Here is a 14,645-nt window from a genome sequence, read left to right as displayed (position 1 = left end):
GTAACATTAAAACATCACTAGGACTCTAGGCCTTCAGTCGAGTATGCAGCATACAGTTTGAGTAGACTTGTAAAGACTACCATGGGGAAAGAAGAAGGTAACCGACAGATAAACTATGAATATATGGGGGGGAAATATGTGTGTTATAGAGACATGTAAAGATCCTATCAAGTGTTTAGCTGTGTAAAATACACTTACATGAAAGAATGATATGTAGATGAATTAATTTCAAGTTATACTGTTTTCTGATGGGGATCCCTGTGTGAAAATCACTAGAAGGCCTAAGAAGAAGCCAAGGAGGAATTTTGAGAACTGAAGCATGCCTAAAACCCCCTCCATAGAGATACCTGGTAGAGTATCTGAGATGAGATTGCTAGCTTCTAGACAGCTGCGTTTAGGTGAGATAAAGTCCGTACTAAATATAAGGCCTATTAGTTTGGGCAAGGTGCCTAATTAATTGGCAGTACTCATTTCCTGAACTAAGTCCAGGCTTAGATTTGTGCCAGATTAAATATCTTTTTTTTTTTTTTTTCCTGAGCATCACTATTCAAAGCAAAGATGCCCTTAAAGAAACTAGCAATTATATTACATGCACATGCACTAAGCATTTCATTATTAGGTAAGGGTGCAAAATCAGCTGTTTAAAAAAGCAGGAAATGATAAGTTATCAGTGCTAGCTTACTTTTGTCCCAGTGCATCAGTGATATAATCTTTGGCATTATAAAGACATATGAGCAAGTGGAACTGATACAGAGAGAAATTATGATGGGGAAGGGGAGGCTGACATCTGTAAAACATCATTGAATGACAAAGACTAGCAAAATATCGAATAAACTATCTTTAATTGAGAATTTGACAGTGTCAGTCAATTGAATGCACGCAGAATACATTGAAAAATGGCTACATAATCGCGTAAGTGAGTGCTTTATCATTCCTGGAATTGATCACAATTTGTTTGAGGGTGGGGAAAATCTCAAAATACTGATGCATTAAAACTGTTTATAAGACAGAGTAAGTTCCTAGTTCAAAAATTTTTTGTGAGAAGAAAAAAAAACTTTTAGAAATGTTAGCAATGACTGCATTTTGCTTTTTTTGGATTGGGAAGTACTTCTTTAGCAGAGTTTATTTTTTTTCCACTAGAAAAGAACAATAAGGAAACTGTTTAAATTAAAATTAACTGTGAAATAAAAGTGAGATATTTCAAGAGATAAAAACCTTCTTTTTGAAGACTTTCTAATCACACCATTTACTAAGACTCTGCTTTCTTTTTCCTAGATTTAACCATTTGGGAATTACTGCAGGATTAGAAAAGCTTGTTCTGGCTCAGTTGGGATGTTCATTTCCGTGCTTAGTTGCTCTGAGTCTCACTTGCTCAGATTTGACATCAGATTTGACTTTTCAGATTTCTGACAACACAATTTTAACAGTATTCTTTTGAAATTGGGCTTTGTTATGTCCATTGTCTTGAGTATTTCTTCCCAAAGATCACCTCATGAGAGTTCAACTTTTAACATGGGCAGATAGTGACAGGACAAGGGGGGATGGCATTAAATCAAAAGAAGAGAAATTTAAGTTAGATGCTAGGGGAAAAATTATTTGTTCAGACGGTGTGAGGCACTGGCACTTGCTGCCCAGAAAAGCTATGGATACCCCATCTATCCCTGGAGGTTTTCAAGGCCAGGGACAGTCTGATCTGGTGGGCGGCAGCCCTGATCATGGCAGGAGCTGGAACTCAGTGGGTTTTAAGATCCCTTCCATCCCAAGACATTCTGTGATTCTATGTTTACACTGTTGCAGCTTTGGGCAGAAGCTGTGGGGACAGTGCTGTCCAGGCTTACCCTCAAAAGCTTGGTTGATGAATCCAGCCACTGACTCTTTGTCTTCAAGGAAGCAGCTGAAGCACAGTGGGGAGTGTCTTATCTCTTGCAGTTTGTGCTGAATATGAAAGAAAGTAGGTCTGTTGTGAGGGTCTTGGGCCCAGCATCGTGTCATTAAATCACGTCTGGAAAAAAGAATTTTTAAAAGGTAAGTATTAAAGACGATGCAATCATCCATCTCATCATTTAATCATCTGACATCATCTGACAAGCAAGTTCAGTGTAGATTTTCAACTTCTGAAGCCTTCATATATGGTGCAAAGACTACCACTAGTTGCTGAGGGAAGAAAAGTAGATTATGGGTCAGCTGACTCCATGAATGTTTTCAGTTTTGCCAAAGATGGATATTTTTTAAGACTGGGAGCAGCTATAATGTTGTATATTAGTTGGGAGCCTACTATAATGTTGGCCCCTAAAGCCCCACCAGTACCTGCTCACAACTCTCGCCACTCTCTCCTAAAAAGTAGCCAGTATTTTCTGAGGAAGCAGACAAGAAAATAGTTCTCTGACAGTAAAATTTCACTAAAGTGAAAAAAATGAACTTGAAGCTATCAGCTTGTTTTATTCTCCTTCAACTAATGCCACTTCAACTTCAGAGATGTTCAAAGCAAACCCTCCAGGACAGAGAAGGTTAATTTAGACTTCTGCTCTCAGACCAAAACAAATAGGAGTACATTTTCCCATCAAAGGCAAAAATGGTATCAGTTTCCTCTGGGTGCAGGGATCCTAGCCTGCCTGCACAAACCTATTTGTATCACTCAGTGGAAAAACTGCCTTTCCTGTTTGTCTAAGGGATAGGGCTGATTTACACTGCCTACTCGTGGGCATGGATTGTGGCAAGACCCAGACACACAAAAACAAATCCTTTAAAAGCCAGGGGGAGCCAGGCTGAAAACCAAATCACAGCCAACACCTGGATATGTTAAGTGTTGGGAGAGGGATCTTAGGGCCTCAAAACCAGAGCACAGCATTTGAGCAGTCAGTGAAAGGACAATTCAGAAAACTCTTACAGGAATGCAGAGTATTCACCTCTAAGCCATAAGTTCAAATCCTCCCCTGAAAAACAGCCTTGCTGTGAGATCTGAGCTATGTGAAATGAACTGGCTTGCTCAGAAGGTCCATGTTAAAAAGGAAGCTGCTGTCCTTCATCACAACTCAGTATTTTACAGAACTCCTGATGACAACTGAGGGACATCTTTCTACTTTTGATTTTTCCATGATATTTTTCATTAAAATATTGTATTTGGGTGAAAAACATCAGTACATTTTTTTTCAGAACCACTTTTCATCAAACCATATCACACAGTTGCAGAGCTGTTAGAGTGATACCAGCTTCTCAAAAGAATTCAATGAAATCTTAAGGATCTAGAAAGTGATAATAACTTCTTGACATTGAATCACTTCCTCTCCTTACTTATTTTCATGTGTACTGCTTATGGATGACACAAGAAATATAAACAGAAATGTAGTGGATTGGACTGAAAATGGAGGGAAATAACTCTGGTTTTCCTTCTGTTGGCAACAGAGTGTCTGTCAAATTCAATCCAAAGACCAGACTTGGATGCTGGCAACCAAACCACCTACTTTCTGGTAATGCTGACTTGTAGGATATTCAAGAGGACCTGCACTGCAGGTCAGTATTGACTCTGATGGGCAGAGCCTTGTGCACGGAGGTGTGCAGAACTTAATGAATGCACTGCTGTTGTGACAGAAGGGACAGATAGACAGCCAGAAACCAACAAAGGGAGAAAGAAATAAGAAATGGTCCATAAGGTCACTTGTGAAACAAGAATTTGACAAACACAGATTCAGAACAGTTTTGCATTCTTAAGAGAATCTTTTGAAACAGCTGCTTTTTAATGGACCATTTGCTTCACAAAGCCATTCAGTTTTGTTACTGATTGGGAATATTCACTATTGAAAAGAAAAAAATCAGAACTGGCAGTATGTTCCAAATTCTTATTTCTTTAATCAATTTATACGCTGATTGGCGTAAAATATTAGTATGGGATAGCATATATATTGTCTATAAAGTATGTAATTTGGATAGGGTTTTGGTTTCTAATGACTGAAGCTTTCATGCTGCCTCAGAAAATATGTGGAATTTTTGCAGGGACAGCTACTTATGGGTGCATATATTATAGATATCTATCTTTCAAAGTACCTTGTGGCATCCAAAATTTTCAGTCACGTGGCAGACCGAGAAATGCACCAGCATGACATCAATCAAGAGAGTGAAAGTGAGTCTAATATACTAAGACATATGTGAATTGCCATTTGTGACCTTGAGTGTGTTCCTACAATTTCTTGGGTGACAAACACGGGTAACATACTTCATTGGGGAAAGCCTTCCAAAAGGAAATGAAAAATAACCAATCTAAACACATCCTTAGATAAACTATAGCATTAGATTTAAGAACTAGCCCATAGGTGTACAGCCCATAGATGTACACCTACACACCTACATTTCACAATGGCACACCTACACACCTACATTTCACAACGGTATTTTATGTGGGCTGAACAACATGTAACCAACTGTCCAACAGAACTGCAGATGTGTAGATCTTGAGTCTAAAGTATCAAAGAACTACTACTGAGTAGCTAATTTTGGAGGTTAAAGGTGAACCACTCCCAACTATTTCATTGGTAATGTCCTGTAGCTTGTGTGAAGTAATTTTCTCACACACAAAATGAAAGGTACCATTGGTGTGGGGATTTTCTTAGAAAAGGAGAAAAAATGTTGGAATAGAGTCCTTGTCCTCATTTTGAGCAAGCCTTTTTTACCACCCAACCTCAAATCCCCCCCAGGGGGATTCTCCTAGAATCAAATTACAAGAGCTTTTAGTTACCAAAATTTCTTCAGCAAACTCAGTTGTATAATTTTGTATGGGCACGAGTATTTAGTGAAACAGCAGCTTCAGGTCAGCAAGCGGCATTGTCCTCATACAGGTTCTACTGTTTGCAATCCATAGCCTTTCAGGATGGGCGTTAAAAGATGTTCTACCTGAACCTTGGCAAGCTCTTGCATGCAAAATTTACACCCTGGTGGCTGTACCATATGTGGGTCTCTGACTGCACAACTAGTGTCATTCATACATATGATTCATATTTCAATAAACACAGCTCATCTACAGATTCCCATGTCTCTTTTTCAGTTCATTACCAAGCTTTATGTATCTGCACTTCTCTTGAGGTAAGCAGATGATTACCCTCTGGAGCAACATCTTAAGGAGGCCAGGGGCGGAATTTCTCTTCCCCTACACCCAAAAAATGAAAACAATTCCACTTCCTAATGCTTTCACACTCAAGGTTTCTGTGTCGGGTCTCCTTGCCCTTGCAGTGCAAGCCTACCACAGATTCCTAAACACTTCTCAGATGAAGTAGTTTGGCCTTTGAACTCTCTTCCTATCGATGATGGTTTGTTTTGTCAAATGACAATGAGGAAGCCAAAGTATCAGGATGACAATCACCGACTGCTGATGTCCCGATGCAGGTTCAAAACCACACGGAGAGCAGCAGGAATGTAAAGAATCTCAGCATGCCATTAATGACCGAACAAAGTAGCAAAAAAGCTATTTAGGCTACTGACAGAAGCTGCACGCAGGTGCTGAGCGTTCACCAAATGAGATAAAATACGATACAAGCATCTAAGAGCTCATTCAGCCCGTTGGCTTTCAAAAACCAGAGTGCTGCTCTTAGGTCGTGATCCTGCAAGTCACATCTTGTGGATGAGAGCTTAAGCTCTACCTGATATGCTAATTTGTGAGACCTAGGACTTAAAAGAAAAAAAATAAATACTTCAGTCAACTTTTGTTTCTTCTTAAGATCTTGTCGTTCACTTTAAAAGCAGCCTACAAACCTTTGTGTGAGCTTGAACATCGAACTATTATATGGGCACACTTCATCTCCTGCACTTTTTAATTCATGGGTCATCTGCCGGATATTTTTTAAGGAAACATTTTTCAATAGAAAATATTGAAACTGAAGTTGCTGTCGGGCTCCCATTAGTGCTATTGTTTCACCTCCAGTTTGCACTCTGTTCTTAAAATTCTAATATCTTCATCCAGATAATGATAAGTAATCACCATCTGGAATTGAGAGTGTTGTAATTGATGTGGGACCTATCATGGAGATCCAGTCTCGCCAGACATAGAATCAGTTTCCAACCATTTCCTCAGCCCGAGGAGTAAGAGTTGTGTACCTTAAGTACCCTCTTATTCCATTTGTAGGACCAGCTGTCAAACACATTTCTGCAGCTGCTTACACAGAATGGTTGTAGAGGAATTGAGACATGAAATTAGGCTATACTGAGCAATCACTGGGCTCAGATTCAGTTCCCTCATTCATACACCTCTGTCTGGCATGGGTTGGATCCATTATACGTATTCACTTTTTTTTCTTTTAATTGCAGATGAATTTTGTACTTAAGATACAGTTTAGAATTGAAAGCTTTGTTAAAGTCCAGCTCAGTTGAAGTCTAACCAGAAGTGCAGACTTATTTTTTCTGCTTCAGCTCCTCTTATTGGCTTTTTTACAGAGAGGTCTGCTAAGACAATATGCTATCAGTGAGAAACCCTGTTATGTCCTTCATCAGTGGCACATGGTATACCGGACCAGGTAAATTCACTATAGTCATTATAGCTTCTAAACAATTTTGAGCTGGTTGATCAGGCATTCCCAGCCTGTTACAACATTACTACTGGATTCATGTCTAAGGCTTAATTTACACTATCTCTACAGCCCTGTTTAAAAGATAGCTGTGTATCAGTCATGAAACTGTAAGATTTAATTTTCAGTTCTCACTGAAGTTCATGCTCACAGGCAGCACTACAAGATGAATTAGGAGCAAGTGGGTAGCTACAAGTGCAAGCTGTTTTATCTAAACAAAAACAACAACAACAACAAAAAATGGAAGGATGTTAGATTTTGCAGTAGCCATTCTAAATGATAGTCATCTGACAATAAAGCTATTGCTGTATTATAAATATTATAAATAATATGGAAACAAAATTAACTTACATGTCATCAGGACAGTTGTTGGGAGATTCCAGCCTTCCTCCTGATCGTACATGGTGTAAAACTTCTATATTGGAGAGTCCTGGATATGGCTGTTGGCCCAAAGTTAATGTTTCCCACACTAAGACTCCAAAAGCCCTAAGAAACACCAACAATAAATTTTGATTGCCATGGAGATGATGAGCAATCTCCCTATCATCAGTTAATTAAAATGGCTCCAGTCTAAGAACAAGTCTCAGAAAAATTAGGAGTAAGTTGTTTTAACTTTATGTAAAACACTGGACACATTCTTAATCCTGGCTCTAGAATTGCTAAAATAAATATGTAGGACTGACACACTTTCCTAGACTCGGTGAGATGCAGCACAGCATCCAGAGGCACCAGTCTCCATTTGAGTATGTCCTCACTTAAACAAGCATTTAGAAATCGCTGGAGGTGTCACTGGAAATGGAGAGAGTTACAAGTTCTCCTAAGTACCACCCATAAAGCAATCAGCACCTCATTGGATTTGGCACAGAGAACTAAGCAGGTTTTTTTAGATAAAGTTAAGAGTGGCAGTTAAGTGGATATGCTGTAGGGCCTGAAGATTTGACCAAGATCGTGGGCCATTATCACCAATAGCCATCCAATCTAAAACTGTGAATCTCACGTTTTCTGGAGCTGTATTGGTTTGCTTTTTTCTAGGAGTCAGACAGGGTCTCTGCTTCTTCACCATAAACCCAAGCCTGCACAAATATACCTTGAAGGTGAACCTCTGCAGCAAAGTACTATGACTTTCTCGTAGTGGTGCTGAGAAATTTCAGCTTCAAAATAATGAAGTCACCACAACAGGGTGAAATGGTAAGGGGAAAGTATTTGCTTGTAGGAAGGAAATGTCAATTAACCTAATGGAAAACAAAATGGAAAGAACAGAATGTAGGCAGTCAATTCACTGCTCAAATGGGGGAAAAAAAAAAAAAAAAAAAAAAAGGTGGGCCTAGTATAAAAATGTTTCATTGAGCAACACTAGTTTTTCCCATCCAGGATCCCAGGGCTACAGCTCAAAGCATTAAGTTAAGAAATACTTACAAGCAGATACAGTTGTCATGCCAATTTTTTTACTAGTTCATGAAACCACCACATAGGAAGAAATCTACCTTAGCTTGTAAATAATTAGAGATGGAAATATTCAAGCTTATCATTGCTGCTGTAAATCAATATTTTCTTGCTGTGGGATTTACTATTCTTTTTACACTGCTGTGTGCCTGCTATAGCTCACCAAACATCAGAGCGATTTGTAAAGACGCCATCAATGAGGCTTTCAGGAGCCATCCATCTGACAGGGAGTAGGCCTTCTCCTCTTTTCCTGTAGTAATCATTTTTATAGATATCTCTGGCAAGTCCAAAATCGCCAATCTTTACCACTCGGGAACAGCTCCCATATTGCTTCTCAGACACAAGGCAGTTGCGAGCAGCCAGGTCCCTGAATTTTACGGTAGAAACAAGAGGATGGAGTCAGCTTTGCCAAGCAACACAGGTCAGAAGAGACCTCCAGAGGCCAAACGGTTCAACCCTCAATACAGAACAGTGCGACTCATCAGGTTAGATCAGGTGACTAGCAGTCTCATCTAGTTAAATTTTGTGTATCTCCATGGCTGGTGATGCCACAGCTTCCTTGGACAGCCTGCTCCAGTGATTGATCCTACCCATTGTGAACAATATATACCGGTTTCCCTTGCTTCCCTGGTATAAAATGTTAGAGTAACCTACCATTTATTGAGACAATTGTAAATAATTTTAACAGAAAAGCATAATTTTATGTTTTAATCCTGTTCTTACCTTTCCTGCTATATTGTGACATCTTTCCCAGGCATTTTGTCCCAGGTAAGATAATTATCCTTGATACTGTGGATAAAGTTTTAAAGACAAAGGAAATAAATTCTGTACCTGTGTATGAAATGCATTTTCTCTAAATAGACACAACCTTTGCAAATATCCAAGCATATATCCAAGAGGTCAGTCAGTGTCAGTAAGGGACTCTGGAACTACAAGAAACAAAGATAATGTTAGCCACATCTCCCAGCTTTACTAACTCAGAATGACAGCCTCCCCATGCAAAGATGGTATTGTTTTCTCATTTGAAACTTATAGGATTTTTGCAAAACAGGTGCAAAGTATCTCTGTGCCAATAGAGCAAATGCTAATTAGTCGCAGGGTAAACTGCTAAATCACTAGACCGCAAGGCAGGGTAACACATCCTGTTCTTTGATTTGGGGCTAAGAATATCCTGGGACCTTCAGAATTACTTCTCTGTTGTAATGCAGGAAACCAAATATTTCCTCCTGCTATTATGTCAATTTTGCTTGCTGCCATATTAGTCAGTAGAATATATTATTTCTGTAGAATATATATACATACTTTTCAGTAGGCTTCAACACTTACTGTGGATTTGATGTGGTCATGTAAATGAAATGGACAACTGCTATAGTGCTGTAAAATTCCAATGTCAAGTCCCTTTGACATAAACTCATACCATTAATATTCTTAATCTTCATGCTAACAATGAAAATTAATTAACTTCTTAAATAAAGAGATTTATTCTTTATTCTTTTCTCCTCTTTCCTCTGAAGACTTTTGGGATATAGCCACAAGGACAACAATAACTGAGAGGCCTAGTGGACTAGATACTTGACCGCTATTATGTATAACTTTTCAAAGGGCTGTTCACTGTGTTCAAAAAGAAGGACTCAACAGACATATCATGACTGTAAAAGATCCTACTTTCAGTCAGTGATTTAATGGTATTCAACAGGACATTCAGTCTTCTTCACAGCAACTCTGAATGCCTGGTCAGCAATCAGTGCTGAGATCCCAGGGCATTAGCCAGGTCAGAGCCTGTACATGCAGAAGGAACTGGACATCAGCATGGCCTTTAAGGAAGATTAAAATGGAGAAACTGTGGGCAGATACATTTTAAAAATAGATTCCTTGAGGTCATCCTACCTTTTGCTTTCTGGCTCCTCGTAAATAGCTAAGCAGATCTCCTCCTTCCATCAGCTCCAGTATAAGGTACTGAGGTTCATTTAATAGGCACACTCCAAGTAGCTTCAGAATGTGGGGATGATCAAATTTACTAAAGAGAAATAAATGACTGTAAGATTATACATGAAAAAAAATCAATAATTTGCATATAGCTGCAAGTAATGAATTGGGTTATCTTTTACAATCCCACCTCCACCAACATCATGATTTAGTAGCTTAAATTGCCTTGATTTGCTCAGTCACGGGGCAATCCTGTGACAACCTTTCAAAGCACAAGTTTACACTGTGCTTTGACAGACACTCTAAAGCATACACACATATGAAAGGCACACTTCATCATGTTTACATGACAAGATACTCAAAGGTAATTTCATCTTCTTGGAATAATATGATTTGCCACCTGTTCACTGAAAGTATCTCTATTATTTTAATAGACTATTCCTACTACAGCAGTTACATTAGAACTACTGATTTGGAGAAACGCACAAAGAAATAGAAGCATAAAGTACAATATCTTCATCTTACAATCTAGAGAATCATTTTGTTCAACTATTTTTGTTTTGTTCAAGAGAAATAAAACATGTATGAGAAGAACTAGCAGATATGAGAGTAATTGCTTGTGTGTGTCCAAAGTCTTGGGATTATGACAGAGCAATCAGCCTTCTGTGATCTTGCAGTTTATAAACAATGCAAAATATTCATTGACTCTTTCAGTGGCTGTGTTTTTACAGCCACACGTATTGTGTTTGAAAATAGTTTTCTCTTTGCACTGCTGTGTGAAAGGACTTGCACCATCAGCCAGAGAAACCTGACCCTGTTGGGAAAACTGAAGACATCGCTGTTGGGTGGTGTCTAAAGTGCTGTCAGATGCACCAGAATAAACAAACAAATACAACAGGGTAAGATTTTCCTTCTAATCTCTTTCAATTCACTTAATCTTAGGTGTGGGCAAAAGCTCTTCAGCAAAAAATGTGATTTTGAATTTGGCAGTTCCCCTGAAGCACATACCTCTCCATCAGACAATGTTGTCACCCTCCAGAATAAAAACAGAGGAAGGAAGGAGCACTTGATTCTTTCCTTACAGTTCCTGCAGTCCTTCCTCTACTGAACTGTCATTTCTTATTTCCAAAGTGATGGGATGCTCTCTGAAATTTGCTACATGTATTTACACACAAATGACCCACCAATAACCAGTATCAAATTACTGTTTGACATACAGGTAGCTCAAAACTTTTCCCACTGCTGTATAGCAATAGTAGAAGAAACTTATAATCCTTGCCTAGCTAGGACAGCAGCACACTACTACTGGATGTGCTCCCAAACAGCAAGCAACATTTAAACAAAGAATAACAGGGTTTTTAAACAACTAGAGCCACATATGTAGCCTTTTTGCTTTTGGCTTACTTTGAGACATCACTGATGAACAGCAAGAAAAGTTTCTAACCCCACCATGAGAAAACTAAATAACTTTTTCTTGTTAAAAAAATATTTAAAGCATATACAATATGCCTTTTTACTATTATTATTTAATGAATACTGGAAATATGTAACACCTAACCTTTCCTATTCTCTTTGTCTCTATTAACTGATATACATGGGGCCCCACATTATTATTTATCTAATATTATAAAATATAATTAAAAATCTAATGAATTCCAATAACATATTTTTGGATTAGTAGCTAAAAAAAGCAAAAACAAAACAAAAAAACCACCACAATGACATGAAAAAGCAGAACTGGAGAAGCTCTGGGTAATATAATACTCCACAAGAGGAGCTTTTAACTTCCAGGTAGACTTAGGAAGTTTGCACACAGCACTTATTCTTTATCATGGATTTCCACCATCATTACATGATCTCATTTTAAATTTCATAAACCTTTTACTTCTTTTAGTGAATAGTGTTTGGTAAAAGTTGGATAAGATAATTAAAGACATAGATACATTCTAATTGTAAACAACAATAACAAAAAACACAGTAAAAATCAATTTCAAATTTAGCAATATCATGTTTTCTGCTCATTTTTAAAAATATGATTCTAATCCTGCATTTATGAAATGGAAATCAAGGAAGCGTGGATCAACACACCTGAAAACCACACTGTACTTCAAAATCAAGCAGAACTTAATTTCAGTTTGTACTGGTCTCTGGAGTCTCTGGAGAACAAGACTTCAAGCTCACACATAGACCTTTCCACGTGAAGTTCTCACACTGTGGACGCGTTTTATTTTTTCTGGGTGCACATCAGTAGAATAGGTATGTGGCAGCCTCTAGTGGTAAGTATGCGCATTTTAAAAAAGCAGTTTCCATACTAAATAATTGAAACTGCAAGATGTAAGCTTCTTTCAATACAATTATTTTGACAAAATAATGTCAGCCAAATTTTGCTATTAACCTTTAACTACTTAGTTCTAGGGGAACAAAATACTGAAATATTTGATATCAATATATCAAATTTGCAACCCAAATCTTAAATTTTGCAAGAGTTTTATAGCCTTAGTTTCGTAAGATCAATCAGTAGCAATCTTAATTTTTTAGAAGAAACAGGAAACTGCCCCTAAACGCCACAGCTGAGAAAAGTGCTGTTCTCATTCCTATCAAAGTCTACCACACTAATATGAGAGCAGCTTTGAAGGATACCCAATAGCAAAGCTTTTCCTACCTCATTAAGTGTGCCTCTTTCAAGAACTCACTCTTCTCTTGGTCTGTTGCACCCCTCTTCAAAGTCTACTCAACAGAAAGCAGAAGAACACCTATGTCACTATCATTTTTAGCACATATTGGTAACATAGACACAGCCTGAAATATATGGTGTTTTCTAGAAGTTGTTGCTAAGTGATAGGCTCAGCTTTAAGTCACTTGCAAGAAATCCAGCAAGGAAATATCTAAATCTCTCAATCCTTGTTTCAGTGGTATAACCTCTGAGCTGTATCTCTGCCCATTCCATTATGTTTCCAGAAGACTGTACAGATGTAATTACCTTGACTGCTACTTTTGATTCTCCGCTTCCATCTGACAGGATGTCTAGAGCAGTCCCTTCATACACCTCTCCAAATGCTCCACTTCCTAACAACTTGTGTAAGTTCAGTTTGTCCCGAGGAAATGCTGGCAATGACTCAATCTCTGCTTGAGAAGGAAGAGTGCTGCATAACAGCAATGTTAGTCACTTGTTAATACTTAAAAATGCTTGAAACTATATGAAAATTCTTGCTTAAATGAATCTGATACTATTTGTCTTGTGGACAACATTTAAGATGAGTTTGGGAGAAACCTGACTGTTTCAGAATCTCTTAGAAAACACATTGCCTCCCCCTTCACTTGTGTTTCTTGCCAAAGTGAGCACTCAAGGTGGGCTAGAGGAAATCCAGGCCACGCTCTATACCAAGGAACCAGGGCATATTTCAGAGCAGAGCTGCCCTGCTGAGCAGACGCAGCCCCCAGCATCACATTGAGTTGTGAGGGATTAGAATGCTGATAAAAACCAATCCAGGGAAGCCCTCTTCCATGTTTTTGTACTGAAAATGCATTTCCTCCAAGGACATACCTGACAGCATAACAAGCATTGGCTAATCCCACTGTCTCAGCCATCCCCCTGAGTTGAGCTAATTCTTTATCTTCCTTGACAAGCACTATCTGCCCGGGTAAGGCTGGTTTTCTGGATTTCCATCTTTGGTGCCATACTGGAATTGAAAAGAAGACCATAAGATATTTTACTCTGAAAGCATCCCAGAATATGAGTAGGCACTGAAAGGCTGCAAGTATTTTTGTTGCTTGTTTGTTGTTGTTTTTTGTCATTCTGTAAAGCATGACCCTTTGGCTGATAGTGTGAACAAGACATTTCCCTTTGGCTACTACCTTTTCCGACAGAAGACAGAAAACTGAGAAATTAGGCAAGCATCCACTTCTGTGTGTGACAAGACCAAAACCCTAAGGGCTGGTGCAATATTGCTTGGAAAAGATGAGGAATGAGAGGAGAAGACCATCATATCTAGATATCTATATTGCAGAGTAATTTCTGCATCCTTCCTTCAGGAAGAAAGTTGAAGGGGACAAAATAAATTCTTTTGGTGAATAAACACAATACTTAACTTGGGAACTACACGTTTTCGTAAGGGTACATGAGAATGTCAGAGCACCTTCAGCATTTCTATGCTTTTTCTACAAGGAATCTGCAGCAATAACGCCTTAAGATAGAGTGAACTGTTATTCTTTCCTAGATGCTGAAAAAGTAACCATACATCTCTAGGACCTCAAAGGATGAGAACTCAGAAATTCCCTCCAGCTTCCACACTGCAGATTGTTCAGCATTTCTCCAAACCTGGAGTCCCACCATCTCCTGCTATCTGAAATGCCTGGCAAACCAAGATTATGCAAGAAAAAAAAAAAAAAAAATCAATCACATACCAAAACCAAACAGTATGATCATAGTCAAGCATAGTACAACTGCTCCAATCACAGCAACAATAGCAGTGATATCTGCAGAGGTCACAGTATCTGTTAAATAGAAGGAGAAATTTGGTAAACGACTTTATATATGAACTGTATCAACCTAACAGAGGTGAGCAAACCTGTAAGATCCCATGAGTTGCCTGCTGTGTAAGTGTCTTTCTCTGCACAAAGCTGTCTTGTAGGCTATGTGGACACATCTATATTTGGTCAAATTAATTATCTTCCTCTAGGTCTTGACTACTTATGCCCTGATGACCTACAGTATGTATGTAAGGAGAA

General features: G+C 38.5%; 1 protein-coding gene across 2 annotated transcripts in view; it reads right to left on the bottom strand.

Annotated features, from left to right (window-relative positions):
- The window catches only part of ROS1 (ROS proto-oncogene 1, receptor tyrosine kinase), a 78,200-nt gene that overhangs the window by 13,404 nt on the left and 50,151 nt on the right, over positions 1–14,645 (bottom strand). For both annotated transcript variants that reach the window (XM_015858759.2, XM_015858760.2), the window contains 9 exons: positions 14,322–14,411; positions 13,462–13,597; positions 12,898–13,060; positions 12,580–12,644; positions 9,879–10,008; positions 8,823–8,920; positions 8,155–8,358; positions 6,900–7,034; positions 1,839–2,002 (listed from right to left, as the gene is read on the bottom strand). In XM_015858759.2, coding sequence (XP_015714245.1) covers positions 1,839–2,002; positions 6,900–7,034; positions 8,155–8,358; positions 8,823–8,920; positions 9,879–10,008; positions 12,580–12,644; positions 12,898–13,060; positions 13,462–13,597; positions 14,322–14,411 — 1,185 coding nt within the window. The remainder of the gene's footprint in view (positions 1–1,838; positions 2,003–6,899; positions 7,035–8,154; positions 8,359–8,822; positions 8,921–9,878; positions 10,009–12,579; positions 12,645–12,897; positions 13,061–13,461; positions 13,598–14,321; positions 14,412–14,645) is intronic.

This window comes from Coturnix japonica, chromosome 3, assembly GCF_001577835.2.
Source record: "Coturnix japonica isolate 7356 chromosome 3, Coturnix japonica 2.1, whole genome shotgun sequence".
NCBI classification, from domain to species: domain Eukaryota; kingdom Metazoa; phylum Chordata; class Aves; order Galliformes; family Phasianidae; genus Coturnix; species Coturnix japonica.
This window is presented reverse-complemented; position numbering and strand designations above follow the sequence as displayed.